The 14,179-nt window shown below is 41.9% G+C and overlaps 3 protein-coding genes across 4 annotated transcripts in view; 1 reads left to right on the top strand and 2 right to left on the bottom strand.

Moving 5' to 3' along the window:
* The window catches only part of LOC132464590 (Fanconi anemia group A protein), an 84,510-nt gene that overhangs the window by 54,710 nt on the left and 15,621 nt on the right, over window positions 1-14,179 (top strand). The gene's annotated exons all lie outside the window — the stretch shown is intronic.
* On the bottom strand, window positions 7,234-8,668 carry LOC132464612 (olfactory receptor 52E4-like). The gene is given in 2 exon segments (XM_060061083.1): window positions 7,234-8,353; window positions 8,356-8,668. Coding segments are annotated over 2 exon segments (888 nt in total). The 5' UTR covers window positions 8,603-8,668; the 3' UTR covers window positions 7,234-7,712.
* Window positions 8,680-9,903, bottom strand: LOC132464608 (olfactory receptor 52E4-like). Its single transcript, XM_060061080.1, has one exon. It carries the CDS (start codon window positions 9,615-9,617, stop codon window positions 8,697-8,699), a length of 921 nt encoding a protein of 306 aa, XP_059917063.1. The 5' UTR covers window positions 9,618-9,903; the 3' UTR covers window positions 8,680-8,696.

The raw sequence follows: 14,179 nt of genomic DNA, 5'->3' as shown, positions 1-14,179 counted from the left end.
CTTGTTGTGAAATTACCAGAGACGTCAGAAGCAGTCTTTTTGATTCATAATATCGTCCGAGGCACCCATAGCTTTTGGCCTTGATATTATATATATATATATATATATATATATATTAGGGCTGTAACGATACGCGTATCAAACCGAAAATCGCGATACTCAAAGCCACAAACCTGTCTCGCGGTGTGAGAAGGCAGAAGCGCGATATGCCCTTTCTAACTCTTCGGTCAAATTGTCCGATTGAAATTTGCCAATAATTCGTCTAAATAATAGTCTGCTGACAGTGCCCCCTCCTATCGATGCCGTAAATATGTGATGAGATGCCCTCTCTGTGATCACAGCTCTCCGTGGCTACGGAGGATTGCATTTCTCCACAGCCGTCGAAGTCCTCATATGCGATATGAACGACATTTATCCAGAGTGGGCCAAGCGCGAAAAAAATTGCCTGTGTGATCCTGTCTCTATTGTTTTGTGTGATTTGACTGGCAGTTTGTCTGCTTATAGGTCGGAATGAAGCGGCCACCGATTATTGACAGGATGGGTACTTTATTCTACCGGACTCGTTCGCTTCTTCACTAGACACACGCACTACCGCTCGCTCTCCTCTCTCGTCCACTCACTCGCTGACGTCACTCACACACGCATACGCACACTGCCATTCTCCCGCACACACATATGCTACTCGTAACACTATGCCTCGTTATTGCGACGTTTATGTTTTTCCTCATCTATTGAAAGTTAGGCTATTAAACATGTTGCATTCTATAGGGCCTGATTATGTCATTATTTAAGCTACATAGCCTGATAAGAAGCGCTAATAAGGATATTTGAATAAACCAACCAAACAGTTAAAGGGGCCCTATTATGCCTACCAGCAAAAAGCATCCTCCAACTGCAATCTTTGGTTATTTCTTTATTAATTTAGCTATACTTTAATAGTATTCTTTCGGTTCAAATCTGTTCAGTGTTCCAACTTATTTGTTATTAAATGTTACATTAAGATAATTGGTATTTAAGTGTTGTTTAAATAAAATGCTTTTTAAATTTAAAAGAATCGTGGGATGTATCGAACCGTGGGTCAAAAATCGTGATACAAACCGAATCGTGAATTTGTGTATCGTTACAGCCCTAATATATATATATATATATATATATATATATATAGAGCTCCGGGACTCCGCAAACGGCAATAATCACTTCTCCTCCATGCTTTGATTCACTCTGGCAGCTCATTGGTCAATGGTCAGCAGCTCATTTGCATTAAAGCTACAGACAACAGAAACAGCGCATTCTGAAGATACAGAAACAGAGGGGAATAGAAGTAGGCAAGATTTTTTCTCCTAAAAGCTATTTCCAGCAAACAGCTTCAAAAACATGTTTTCTAGAACTCATACTATGTTTACTTCTTGGGAAAACACCATGATATGTCTCCTTTAATAATCTTAATGTGGGAAAAGGCTGACTGACATAAATTAGTAGAGCCAAATAATGCAGTCAAGGAGGAAGCACATTTCCAACATCCATCTAGAATCAATGTTTGAGTGCAATTAAGGTATTGTCCTTCTGTTCTACTTCTTTGCCTCGGTGCACAGAGGATATTTTAAACAGTGATAATTTAACCGTTCTAGGAAGGTTGCTGCTGTTATCGATCACTGAAGAGCTTTTACAGGAGTCCAAGTAAGATTGTTAGACGGTTTGCTGATTTATTGTTTTCTCCTATTCACATTGGGTCTCATTATAATCCCTCCTTCTTGTCCAGTTTTAACCAAACAGGATGGACCTTTATCCCTGAGGATAATTAATTATTGCATCATGTATAGTCTAACACCTTTGTTTATTGTTATTGTCTCATTTATTATTATTATTTAAAAACACAAATAGTACAAATAATTGTTTGGCCTTCAAGCAGCATTTTGTTTGCTCATAGACACGCCTTGATGATATGTATCTTTAATGAGCCTACAAACGCCAGAGTGCTAATTATACTGTGCCAATTAATACAGGTCAACATTTTGATTAACCATTTACATTTTTTTATGGTTACATTTACATGAACCATCAAAAAAGTCACACTGTAACCATAAATTTCACACCCTGCAACTTAGAACATAAAGGTACAGACATATCCAAAAAAAATATTATATCATGGAATGTAATTACCGGTAGGTGAGTGCTGCATGCAGCGCTCAACTATTGTACTTCTTAAAGGAGACGTATTATGGTGTTTTCCCAACAAGTAAACATAGTATTTGAGTTCCAGAAAAATTTTTTTGAAGCTGTTTGCTGGAAATAGCTTTTAAGAAAAAAAATCTCGCCTACCACTATTCCCCTCTGTTTCAGTCCCTTCAGAATGCACTGTTTCTGGTGTCTGTATGCTTTAATGCAAATGAGCTGCTGCCCATTGACCAATGAGCTGTCAGACTGAACCACAGCAAGGAGGAGAAGGGATTGTTGCCGTTTGCAGACTCCTGGAGCTCTATATCTATATCCTATAATATAATAATAATAATATTATGTATGGGTATTTATATAATATTATATCTAATATCACGGCCAAAAGCTATGTGCGCCTCAGATGATATTATGAATCATAAAAACTGCGTCTGACGTCTCTCGCACTTCCACAACAAGTAAAGACTCGTAGTGGGGGATATTTCGGCCATGGTTGAAGGAATTTGGGGAAAGGAACTTTGGCCTTGACTCTCTGAAGTCCATGGAGGAGAAAGGGATTGTAATCCGGGAGCTGATCTGACTGCCGCTGAGACCTACCCCAGCCGGACCTGCCAACTTCGACGACAGATCAGCTCCTGGAGTACACCGCCGGAGCTGCCGGACGGCTTCGACAGTGTCGGGCGGAGGTAGCTCGGCGGACAATATTTTGTAAGAATCTTTATCGTGAACTCAGTTTTTCGAGGTGGGGAACAGATGATCCTGAACACCACTTTTTACCACCACAGCTTGTGGGCCTTTGTTTCAATTCACACTTATTTCTTACCTAATATACAATATTATTCACACAAAACCAATATTCCTCAACCATCATCTCTTTTAGTGACATGTTTTGTGTTTACAAATAATGTTTTAGGAAACAATTATTTGACTCAATGCAGGGGAATAATATTTAAAAGTAACAATTTCAGTCAAAGCTAGGCTAGGCAGATTATTTTAGAAGCAATTTTTGTAGTGGTGGGCATAGATATTTTTTTTAATCTAGATTAAAATGGCAAACGGCAAAAAATCATTTTGTTTACCTTGACAGCGGTCAATTATATTTGGCAACGGTGAATTATCAAATATAATTCACAGCCGGAAGTTGTAAAGTGCCCATGCAAGTGAACGGAGCATAAACAAAAATAATTGACAGCTGAACGTTGGGAAGGCCCATGCAAGTGAATGGAGCAGTCTACAGCATTGAGAAGCGCCGTGTAATAATCCATGATGTAAGGTTTAGAAGTTAAATATTTGAAAGTTGTAGAATAAGTTAATATAATTTATATTGGAGTTAATTTGCTAGAAATGTACTTGCAATGTTTAGTCAGTTAATCATTTACATATTTGTTACACAATTATTACTTACATATTTACATGTTTACATATTTAACACAATCAGGATATTCAGTTGAATCTGCCGCTCTGATTCCCTTACGTTTACCTCAGTCTAAATTCTAGCTTCTGATTGGTTAGTTCAGTAACGTGATGGGTCCGAACAAGGAAGTGTTTGAAAATAGATTAACGGCGATATTTTTTTTATCGCCTGATAAAAAAATGTGCGTTAACGCAGCCGTTAAAACCGATAACGGCCCACCACAAATTTTTCGTCATGTTTAGTAAAACAACTTTACGTCCCTACAGAAATTAATAAATGAAATTCAAAACCGGCATTTGTTACCATGGCAGGCCTTTCATGGATTATATTGAAATGAAGGTTTCAGTCAGAGGTTACTGACTCACTCTATTCTCTTGATCACCGCTTTGCATGTTCTTGGTCGATATTTTTTGTTTTTATTATCACTATTGTGTTCTGCACATACATGGCTTCTTGAATCCTATGCGCCAAGGGACTTGGGTCCAGCGGAGCTAAAAAAATCAGGCTTGGCTATCTGCTTTACTTTAGTCCATTAGGAAAAGCATTGACGGCGGAGCCTTTAGATTAAATAGAATGATAGCAATATTAATATAACCCTCGTTCTATGAATTTAGGCCAATCCCCATCGTGTTTCCAACCTGCTGTAACCCTCCATTGCTGAAAGAATACTCTTGAGGACAAGTGCCACTCTGCCCCGGCATTATATACTGTGGCACTCAGGGCTGTGCTCTGCTCTTTTGAAAGGGCAATTAATAACTTCCATGAGACAAGCTACAGATTTAACCCATGCAGGTTATCTTTATTGCAGGGCCAAAATGAAAAAGGGGGTGGGGATCAAAAAGGTAACATAGGTTCTTCCCGGATCGGGGTACCCTTTAGCTGGGGAAATCACTCCTTGGTTAGGGACTGGGGAGGGGGAAAACACAGGACAGCAGTCATGAACAGTCCAACCCAGGGAAAAGGGGTTAGCTGCGGCTATCTTCCTTAGCTCCTCTTCTCTCTAAAGAGTCTTTAAAAGACAGCCAGCCTTCACGTAATCCCCAGGGTTCTTCTTTATTAATGTTCAAACAGAGGCCTCTTACCGCACTCGGCATGCTACGAGGTCCCACACCTCTCGCTTCGGTAGCCACTGGCCGGCTTGAATAGGCCGGGAGTTTAGTGATGCGCGAGAGGGCGTTTTTTTAACACCCGCCCCAACCCGACCCAAGACATTTTCCAAACCGCCCCGCCCGACCCGTGGGGAATTCTGAAGCGGCCCGCCCGACCCTCCCAATTTGACCCGCAAAAAAATAAAAAGAATAATAACAACAAATAAAATAAAAAGCCTGGGGCTGAGGCTTATGCCTAATTTAACACGTAACTAAATGAGAAGGATTTGCGCTAAATTCGCATTATTGTGAAACTTCAACGGCAGGTCTACATCAAACAACAACAACGACAGCTTTACGCAATTATTTATTGAAGAACTGTTAACAAATGCGTGGAAGACATAGCCTATGTCCGTGCCTTTTAGGAAAGATGACATTAAGGGCTGCCCCGCAGCCGCAGGGGCGGGTGTGGGAGACTTGTTTGCCTGCGCAGCAGACCCACGGCATGAATGTCGTAACAGATTCGATGTACCTGTTTTATGGCCATCATATTTGTACAGCGCCTCACATTGAAGACACATGACGTATTCTGCAATGGTGTCATCAGACAGCACGACTTGTCCAAATGTTTCCCACACCTTGCTCTTTTGGTCGGCTTTCCGTACAACCTTTGCATCGCCTTTTTTAATCTTCTCTCTTATTAAGTCAGCCATTATTGGAGTCCTCCTAGAAGTTTTGGCGGTGCAAACAAAAGCTACGGATGGCATGTTGGGATAAACTAACCGGAGCTGTATCTTAAACTATACCATTCTAAAAGGTAACATAATTTTACAAAATATAAAGTATAGAATAAAATGTGAGGTGGACACCCAGGTTATGTAGCCTAACTCAGACGACTAGCAGGACTGGGAGCTTTGAGTGCAATAACTTTGTGACAGTGGGATGTATGCAAATGATAAGTTCTGTTGAAATCGCAAAATTGCGATTTCACCTATGTATTCCAAAATTTCCGGGTTGCGGGTTTTGGCTTGTTTGACCCGCCCCACCCGAACCCGCGATACTTAGAGAAAACTGCTACCCAACCCACCCGGCCCGCGGGTGCCCGCGGGTAATTGGGTAACCCGCGCATCACTACGGGAGTTGGTTGCTTCTTCCAGGACCGCAGAAGCTGCGGTATTTGGACTGCATTTTATTTAGATTCAGAACCTAATCTATAATTTGACATAGATTGTGTCGGTTTGCGATCTGACCGGTGGTTAAACGAGTTATGTTTTTCACCACCTAGCATGCTCTTTTTAAATCAGACTAATCTTCAGGCTTATCTGACTAACCCTGGATCTAGCTTCTCCATATATGGGATAATTTATTTATTTACAGTGATAATATAAAAAGTTAACAATATATACAAAGCAATTGTGTAACAAATATTAATAGTTAAATATACTTGTACTTACACACACTTCCAGTGCCCGAACGCGTTCATTGAACGGTAGTTCATGAACTCGTTCATATTTTGGGCGAACGTGAACTGAACGTACTGTATTACTGCCTGATGAACGTTACTGTGAACTCGTTCATTCTGGTGCCTGTGAACGGGACGCTAGCTTAGTTTAACTTCGTTCAATATGGGGGTTATTTGTTTATCAACACGGCGGATGCGCGCGCAGAACGCCGTGTTGTTTGACCGGTTGCCATGCTACTCTCCGTGTGGTTAATTTGAAGTTGCGGTGAGTTCAGTTTACTGTTACATTAAACTGTAATCAGAAAATGCGGTTATATGCTATAGACCCTATAGTATCTGTCGCATAAAGGCTGGGACGAATTTCCAATTATAAATATGTACACTTTATGTTGAAAGTATTGCAACGCCGATTCCCATTGAAACGAATGGCGGGGTGATTATTTTTCAAAACGATAGCTGTTAAAATGTGGAAAAATGAATTCAACTGTAATCAGACAACGCGGTTATATGCTTTAGACCCTATAGTATCTGTGGTGTAAAGGCTGAGACGAATTTCGAACTATGAATATGTACAATCCATAACGTCTCAGCGGACTAGAATGCCTCATTGCTTGTTGGCCGGAAACGGAAAAGGGGGCTGTTTACGTTTGGTTGTAGTCTTTTCACTCGGTTCTCTGTGTCAACAGTATGGATAGAACCGAGCAAAAAGACTACAACCAAACGTGAACCCCGCTTTTACGTTTCCGGCCAACAAGCAATGAGCCTTCCAACAGAAATCAATGGGATTTACAAAATGCGCTAAATGTGCAATAAAACACGATAGAAACTGTATTTCGCTACGATACTTGATTCAACCACTCTATTTCATCCTAGACAAACCACAAAGCGGGCTCAATGTTCAAAATACCGGAAAAAACAAATAGCTCACAGCAACATATTGAAAAAAATAACTATGAACTAGTTCATTTTTTGGAACTGTGAACTTAGTTCAAAATGTTGAATTATGAACGTTGAACTGAACTAGTTCATTTTAAAATTTGTGAACTGAACTTTGAACTAGTTCATGTAGAAAGTGAACTTTCCCAACACTGCACACTTCAAAGTATGCAGTTATTATGTTGAGTGACTAATAGCACAAAATAAAATGCCAAGTATGAGCATATGTATATTTGAGTGTATATTACCATATCTCCCTTTTAATAAAGAACAAATATTAGAAGTCCCACTCTGTTATGGCCAACAAGGTCAAATAAATGAAAAACCTTTTGAGAGTATGGAGTAGTATTTGAGAGTTTTAAAAAGAGATAGCAGAAGGCTACTTTGAAAATACACAACCAGAACCACTTCTCTCCCTCCATTTCTCCATATTCCATATTGTCACCTACAGAACCATGCACAACATGCAGGCACTGAACTCACTAATAGATGACAGATGCATTTCTAACAAATTCCACACTTATTATATTTCTAAGTTATGCACAACATCTTATCTAACAACAATATTTAGTTGTATTTGACAAAAGCATATATTTAGCAGTCCTCTGTCTACTAGCACATCATCTGACAATTTTTTTTTTTATTTCAGCTTGAATGGTACTACAAGATGTTGAGATATCTCTTGCATTTTAAATCCATACATGAGAGGATTGAAGAGAGGAGGAACCACAACGTACAGAAGAGACACTATAAGACGAACAATATGCGGTATACCAGAAGGGATTCTTGTTTGAATAATTTCAAACATTATGATAATGGTGAAGTTCAGAAATATAACAAGGTGGGGGAGACACGTGTTGAGAGCCCCTCTCCTGAAATCCTTGGAGCTCCTCAGACAAATAGAAAATATTCTTGCGTAAGAAAACATAATAAATATTAGATGTGGAAGTATAGAAAGTACCATTACCCCAAGCCCATAAGCATTGCTTATGGTGGAGTCCCCACACCCCGCTTTGACAAGAGAATAGTTATCACAAGTAATTCTCATTATCACAAACTTGCATAGTCCTGCATTAGTTGACAAAATAATACCAATTCCAATTTTACAACTAGGCAAACAAAAAGCCAAAACCAAAATTAAGTTGACAGTTTGTGTCCTGACAAGGGAGTGGTATTGGAGAGGTCTGCATATGGATACATACCTATCAAAAGCCATCGCTGACAACAGTGTGAATTCACAACTAGCATATACGTATATTAAAAAGCTCTGTAACCGGCAGGCAGGACGGGAAATAGTTTGGGTTGCATGGTTATGCTTCCAAACAGGGCGTTCATAAGCAAAGCAGCAACAAAAATATACATGGGTTTGTGAAGGCTTTCATGGGCATAGATGACATATAAAACAACAGTATTACTGCAGATAATTAGAATGAAGAGAAGAAAAGTAATTGAGAAATAAACATATCTATATTTTGAAAGCTGTACATGCCCCCCAAGGATAATACGTGTCATATTATCATCAACATCCATCTGAAGAAAATGCTTGAGTCCAATTAAGGAATTATCCTGTAAATTATCTTCTATGCGCCGAGTAGAGAAAAAGCCTATTGTCTGTCAAATGCTGTTATTTCTGCTTGAATAGTGCTACAAGACGTTGAGATATCTCTTGCATTTTAAATCCATACATGAGAGGATTGAAGAGAGGAGGAATCACAACATACAGTAGAGATACTATAAGACGAACAATATGCGGTATGCCAGATGGGATACGATTTTGAATGACATCAAACATAATGATTATGGTAAAGTTCAGAAATATAACAAGGTGGGGGAGACACGTGTTAAGAGCTCCTCTCCTGAAATCCCTGGAGCTCCTCAGACAAATGATTAATATTTTCGTGTAAGAAAACGCAATAAATATTAGATGTGGCACTATAGAAAGTACCATTACAAAAAGCCCATATGCATTAATTACACTAGAGTGCCCACACCCCGCTTTGACAAGAGAATAGTTATCACAAGTAATTCTCATTATCACAAACTTGCATAGTCCTGCATTAGTTGACAAAATAATACCAATTCCAATTTTACAACTAGGCAAACAAAAAGCCAAAACCAAAATTAATTTGACAGTTTGTGTCCTGACAAGGGAGTGGTATTGGAGAGGTCTGCATATGGATACATACCTATCAAAAGCCATCGCTGACAACAGTGTGAATTCACAACTAGCATATACGTATATTAAAAAGCTCTGTAACCGGCAGGCAGGGAGGGATATTGTTTGGGTTGCTGACAGCAGATCCACAAGAAGTTTGGGATAGATGGTCATGCTTCCAAACAGGGCGTTCATAAGCAAAGCAGCAACAAAAATATACATGGGTTTGTGAAGGCTTTCATGGGCATAGATGACATATAAAACAATAGTATTGCTGCAGATAATTAGAATGAAGAGAAGAAAAGTAATTGAGAAATAAAAATATCTATATTTTGAAAGCTGTACATGCCCCCCAAGGATAATACGTGTCATATTATCATCAACATCCATCTGAAGAAAATGCTTGAGTCCAATTAAGGAATTATCCTGTAAATTATCTTCTATGCGCCGAGTCGAGAAAAAAACTAAACAGTGGAATTTGAAGCTGTTCTTTGTTTATGGGAAGGTTGCTGCTGTTATGGAGCCCTGTAGAGCTTTACAGCAGTATAAATGTAGTTGTTAGCTCATTTTATTGTTGTCCCAGTGGTTCTCATTATTATCCCTCCTTCATGTCCAGTTTTACCCAAAGAGGATGGACCTCTATCTCTCAGGATAATCTAGTATTGCGTCATTTATACTCTTAATGACGCAATACTAAACTTTTTGTGGATTTTTTATTTTGAAGATAACTTTAACTTTTGACTTCAGATTAAAACATTATTTATGTGGCTAGCTCGATGTTCACGTAATATTTAAACTTTAAGTAAAGTTGCAAGCAGCATTTACTGGGGCCAAGTCTTAACAAAGACCATTAAGACCTTATTTGTATACCATTGACAATAATTGATTAGCCACAGCTAGCCTCAGAAGTCTGATAATTTGTGTTAAAACTTTCATGACCGTATGTCGAAAGGTTCGGAGTTATGCTTCTTCAGGATTTTCAATCGGTCGCTGTAGCGATTGATTTTGGATGAACATAAGCCTATTTTATGACACTTTGAGGAACTCCTGAATCCGAATAACACGCCCTCTATGTTGGTGGCAGAGCTCGAGGTTGATGGTGTTTCGTCGTCAATTTCCCTGGTGGAGGTCACTGAGGTAGTCAAACATCTCCGCAGTGGCAAAGCCCCAGGGATTGATGAGATCCGGCCAGAAATGCTAAAGGCTCTGGGTGTTGAGGGGCTGTCATGGTTGACACACCTATTCAACATCACGTGGGAGTCGGGTACAGTGCCAAAGGAGTGGCAAACCGGAGTGGTGGTTCCCCTGTTCAAAAAGGGGGACCAGAGAGTGTGTGCCAATTACCGGGGTATCACACTTCTCAGCCTCCCTGGTAAAGTCTACTCCAAGGTGCTGGAAAGGAGGGTTCGGCCGATCGTCGAACCTCAGATTGAAGAGGAACAATGCGGTTTTCGCCCCAGACGTGGAACTACGGACCAGCTCTTCACTCTCGCAAGAATCCTGGAGGGGGCCTGGGAGTATGCCCATCCGGTCTACATGTGTTTTGTGGATCTGGAGAAGGCGTTTGACCGGGTCCCCCGGGAGAAACTGTGGGAGGTGCTGCGGGAGTATGGGGTAAGGGGGTCTCTCCTCAGGGCCATCCAATCTCTGTACTCCCAAAGCGAGAGCTGTGTTCTCGTCCTCGGCAGCCAGTCAGTTTCGTTCTCAGTGGATGCTGGTCTCCGCCAGGGCTGCGCCTTGTCACCAATCCTGTTTGTGATATACATGGACAGGATATCGAGGCGTAGTCGTGGTGGGGAGGGGTTGCAGTTCGGTGGTCTGAGGATCTCGTCACTGCTTTTTGCAGATGATGTGGTCCTCATTGGATCATCGGCCTGTGACCTTCAGCACTCACTGGATCGGCTGGCGGCCGAGTGGGATGAGGACCAGCACCGCTAAATCTGAGGCCATGACTCTTAGCAGGAAACCGGTGGATTGCTTACTCCGGGTAGGAAATGAGTCCTTAGCCCAAGTGAAGGAGTTCAAGTACCTCGGGGTCTTGTTCGCGAGTGAGGGTACTATGGAGCGTGAGATTGGCTGGAGAATCGGAGCAGCGGGGGTGGTATTGCGTTCGCTTTACCGCACCGTTGTTACGAAAAGAGAGCTGAGCAAAGCTCTCGATCTACCGGTCGATCCTCGTTCCTATCCTCACCTATGGTCATGAGGGTTGGGTGATGACCGAAAGGACGAGATCGCGGGTACAAGCGGCCGAGATGAGTTTTCTCAGAAGGGTGGCTGGCGTCTCCCTTAGGGATAGGGTGAGAACCTCAGCCATCCGTGAGGAACTCACGGATAGAGCCGCTGCTCCTTTACTTAGAAAGGAGTCAGTTGAGGTGGTTCGGGCATCTGGCAAGGATGCCCACTGGGCGCCTCCCTTGGGAGGTGTTTCAGGCACGTCCAGTGGGGAGGAGACCTCGGGGAAGACCCAGGACTAGGTGGAGAGATTATATATCAACTCTGGCCTGGGAACGCCTCGGGATCCCCCCGTCAGAGCTGGTCAATGTGGCCCGGGAAAGGGAAGTCTGGGGCCCCCTGCTTGAGCTGCTCCCCCCGCGACCCGACCCCGGATAAGCGGATGACGATGAGATGAGATAAGCCTATTTAAACTTGACCTATGTTCCTTTACACCAACTTTGGTGATGATTGCCATAATTTAACCCCGCCTTGATTGGGGTAAAAATTTGGTTACAGGTTATGGTAATAACCTCGTGACATCGTGAAGCAGATTGGTTCACCATGAAGCGACACATACGTGGGCGAAACTTCATGACCATAGGTGAAAGTGGTTAGAAATTATCACCATCCAAAGTTTCTATTATCAGTTAATGAATATAGCACACCATATCGCCGAACTTGGATCTGAAACTTTGGAGAAATTCATCTTGACCCATGTGCCTTTAACTACACCAAGTTTGATGATGGTTGGGTTAAAGGTCCCATGGCATGCTACTTTATGGATGCTTTTATATAGATATTAGTGGGCCCCTAACACAGTATTTGAAAATTCATTCCCTAAATTCATCCGTGGTGCAGAATTGCAGCCTCTACGAGCCAGTCGCACATTGAGCTTTCCCCAAACGCAATGTTTCGGTGTCTGTAGCTTTAATGCAAATAAGGAGGAGAGAGGCGGGTCAAGGAGGAGAGTGGGATGTGGCCCTGAGCAGCTTACCACCACGGTACCGTGCGCTCTGTTTACAGTGGATATATCGCTATGGCGAGGCACACACAGCCTTTCGCCGTGTTTGGTAAATATTCTAGAACACTCCGGGTGCTCCGGCGGGAGTACTGGAGCTCTATATCTAAATAATATCATATTATACATAGATCCTTATCATATAATATATATTATTACGGCCAGAAGCTGTGTGCGCCTCCAGACGATATTATGAATCTCAAACGACTGCGTCGGGTCCTCCGACGTCTCTGGTTCTTCCAGTGCCACATCAATCTGAAGTAGATTGAACCACGACATGGAGGAGAAAGGGATTGTTGCCCGCGATTGTTGACCATGATTGGCTCCCGCTCGAGCCTCGCTGCTTCCCGCTGCAGAGGGACCCCCGCAGCGGGGCTCCAGCGTGAGAAAATCGCGGGCAACAATCCCTTTCTCCTCCATGTCATGGTTCATGTACTTCAGGGAGTCAAAGCAAAAGTTCCTTTCCCCCAATTCCTCCTCAACAATGGCTGAGACAACCAACACTACAGTCTCGTTGTGGAAATACCAGAGCACCCGACGTTTTATGCGCCATAATACCAACAGCAGAACGGTTATCCCAATACCAAATAAGTGCACAAACATGGGGGGCTTGCACGGTCGTAGCTAATTTGGCAAAGCAGTGAAAGGGGAGGTTACATGTCCCTGTACGACGACATACGGGGAACAATTCCAAATCAGCACATCTGAGCTTTGTTTTTTCAAAGGCAGAGCAGGACAGCTAGAAAAACTCATAAAGTGACATTTTCATGCCATGGGACCTTAAGTTAACCCCACCTTTTGGCTCCTTACTTGGAGATTGGAGCACTTTGGGCTCTGGTGAACATGTTGCTTTATCAGGCGACTACATCGTACTTGAGCTGTTAGAACTTTCGACCAAAACAGTCCCAACATTTGTCAAATTAAATAATAATTCATAATTCATACTTTATTGTCATTGTGCAAACTTGTACAATGAAATTGGGGGTGGTGCTCACTACCCATAGTGCAAAATAAAACAGTGCAAAAATACAAACACAAACAACAGCAATAGGCACAATAAATATAAATATGCAGTCATAACATATAAGTGTCTTTTTTTTTTAAATAAATAAATATGGTAGAGGATTTCACATGTCCATTGGGGGGGGGGGGGGGGGGGGGTCAGGCGTTAAGTAGACGAATTGCCCAGGGGTAGAAGGTATTCCTCAGCCTGTTTGTCCGGCTCCCAAGGGACCTGTATCTCCTACCCGAAGGGAGGAGTTGGAAGAAGAAAAAACAATAAACAATAAACAATAAACAATTCGTCTAGGAACTGTGGTAATTTTAGTCACAGAACATGCCCATTTGTATTGGCAGATTTGTTCATCATGAGGAGATGCACGTGTTGGTAAATTGTCACGACTGTAACTCAAAGGGGTCAGGAGATATAGTGGTTTGTTTTTGGACAAATTAATTAAATTTTTTACCAAGCACACTTTGTGCTTGGTCCGCTAATTAATGGTGCATGCAGCATTTATCAGGGGCCAAGCCTTACCCGGGAGCTACACCGAGCATGAAAGCGCAGCTATGTACTGCCTCAGGTCAAGTTGCATTCCCTCACATTGCTGTTGCGGTTCCTTACGATCTGCTTCACCGGACACGTGGTGTCGATTCTGGCGTACTTTCTTCGAAAACCCAATTTACCCAATAGAGGAAGGCGTTGCCTCGCATAAAAATAGAC

This window comes from Gadus macrocephalus, chromosome 9, assembly GCF_031168955.1.
Source record: "Gadus macrocephalus chromosome 9, ASM3116895v1".
NCBI lineage: Eukaryota > Metazoa > Chordata > Actinopteri > Gadiformes > Gadidae > Gadus > Gadus macrocephalus.
This window is presented reverse-complemented; position numbering and strand designations above follow the sequence as displayed.

What these genes read in the sequence shown, in the direction of transcription:
- LOC132464608 (XM_060061080.1), bottom strand. Translation starts at nt 9,617, where the DNA reads ATGGATGTTGATGATAATATGACACGTATTATCCTTGGGGGGCATGTA.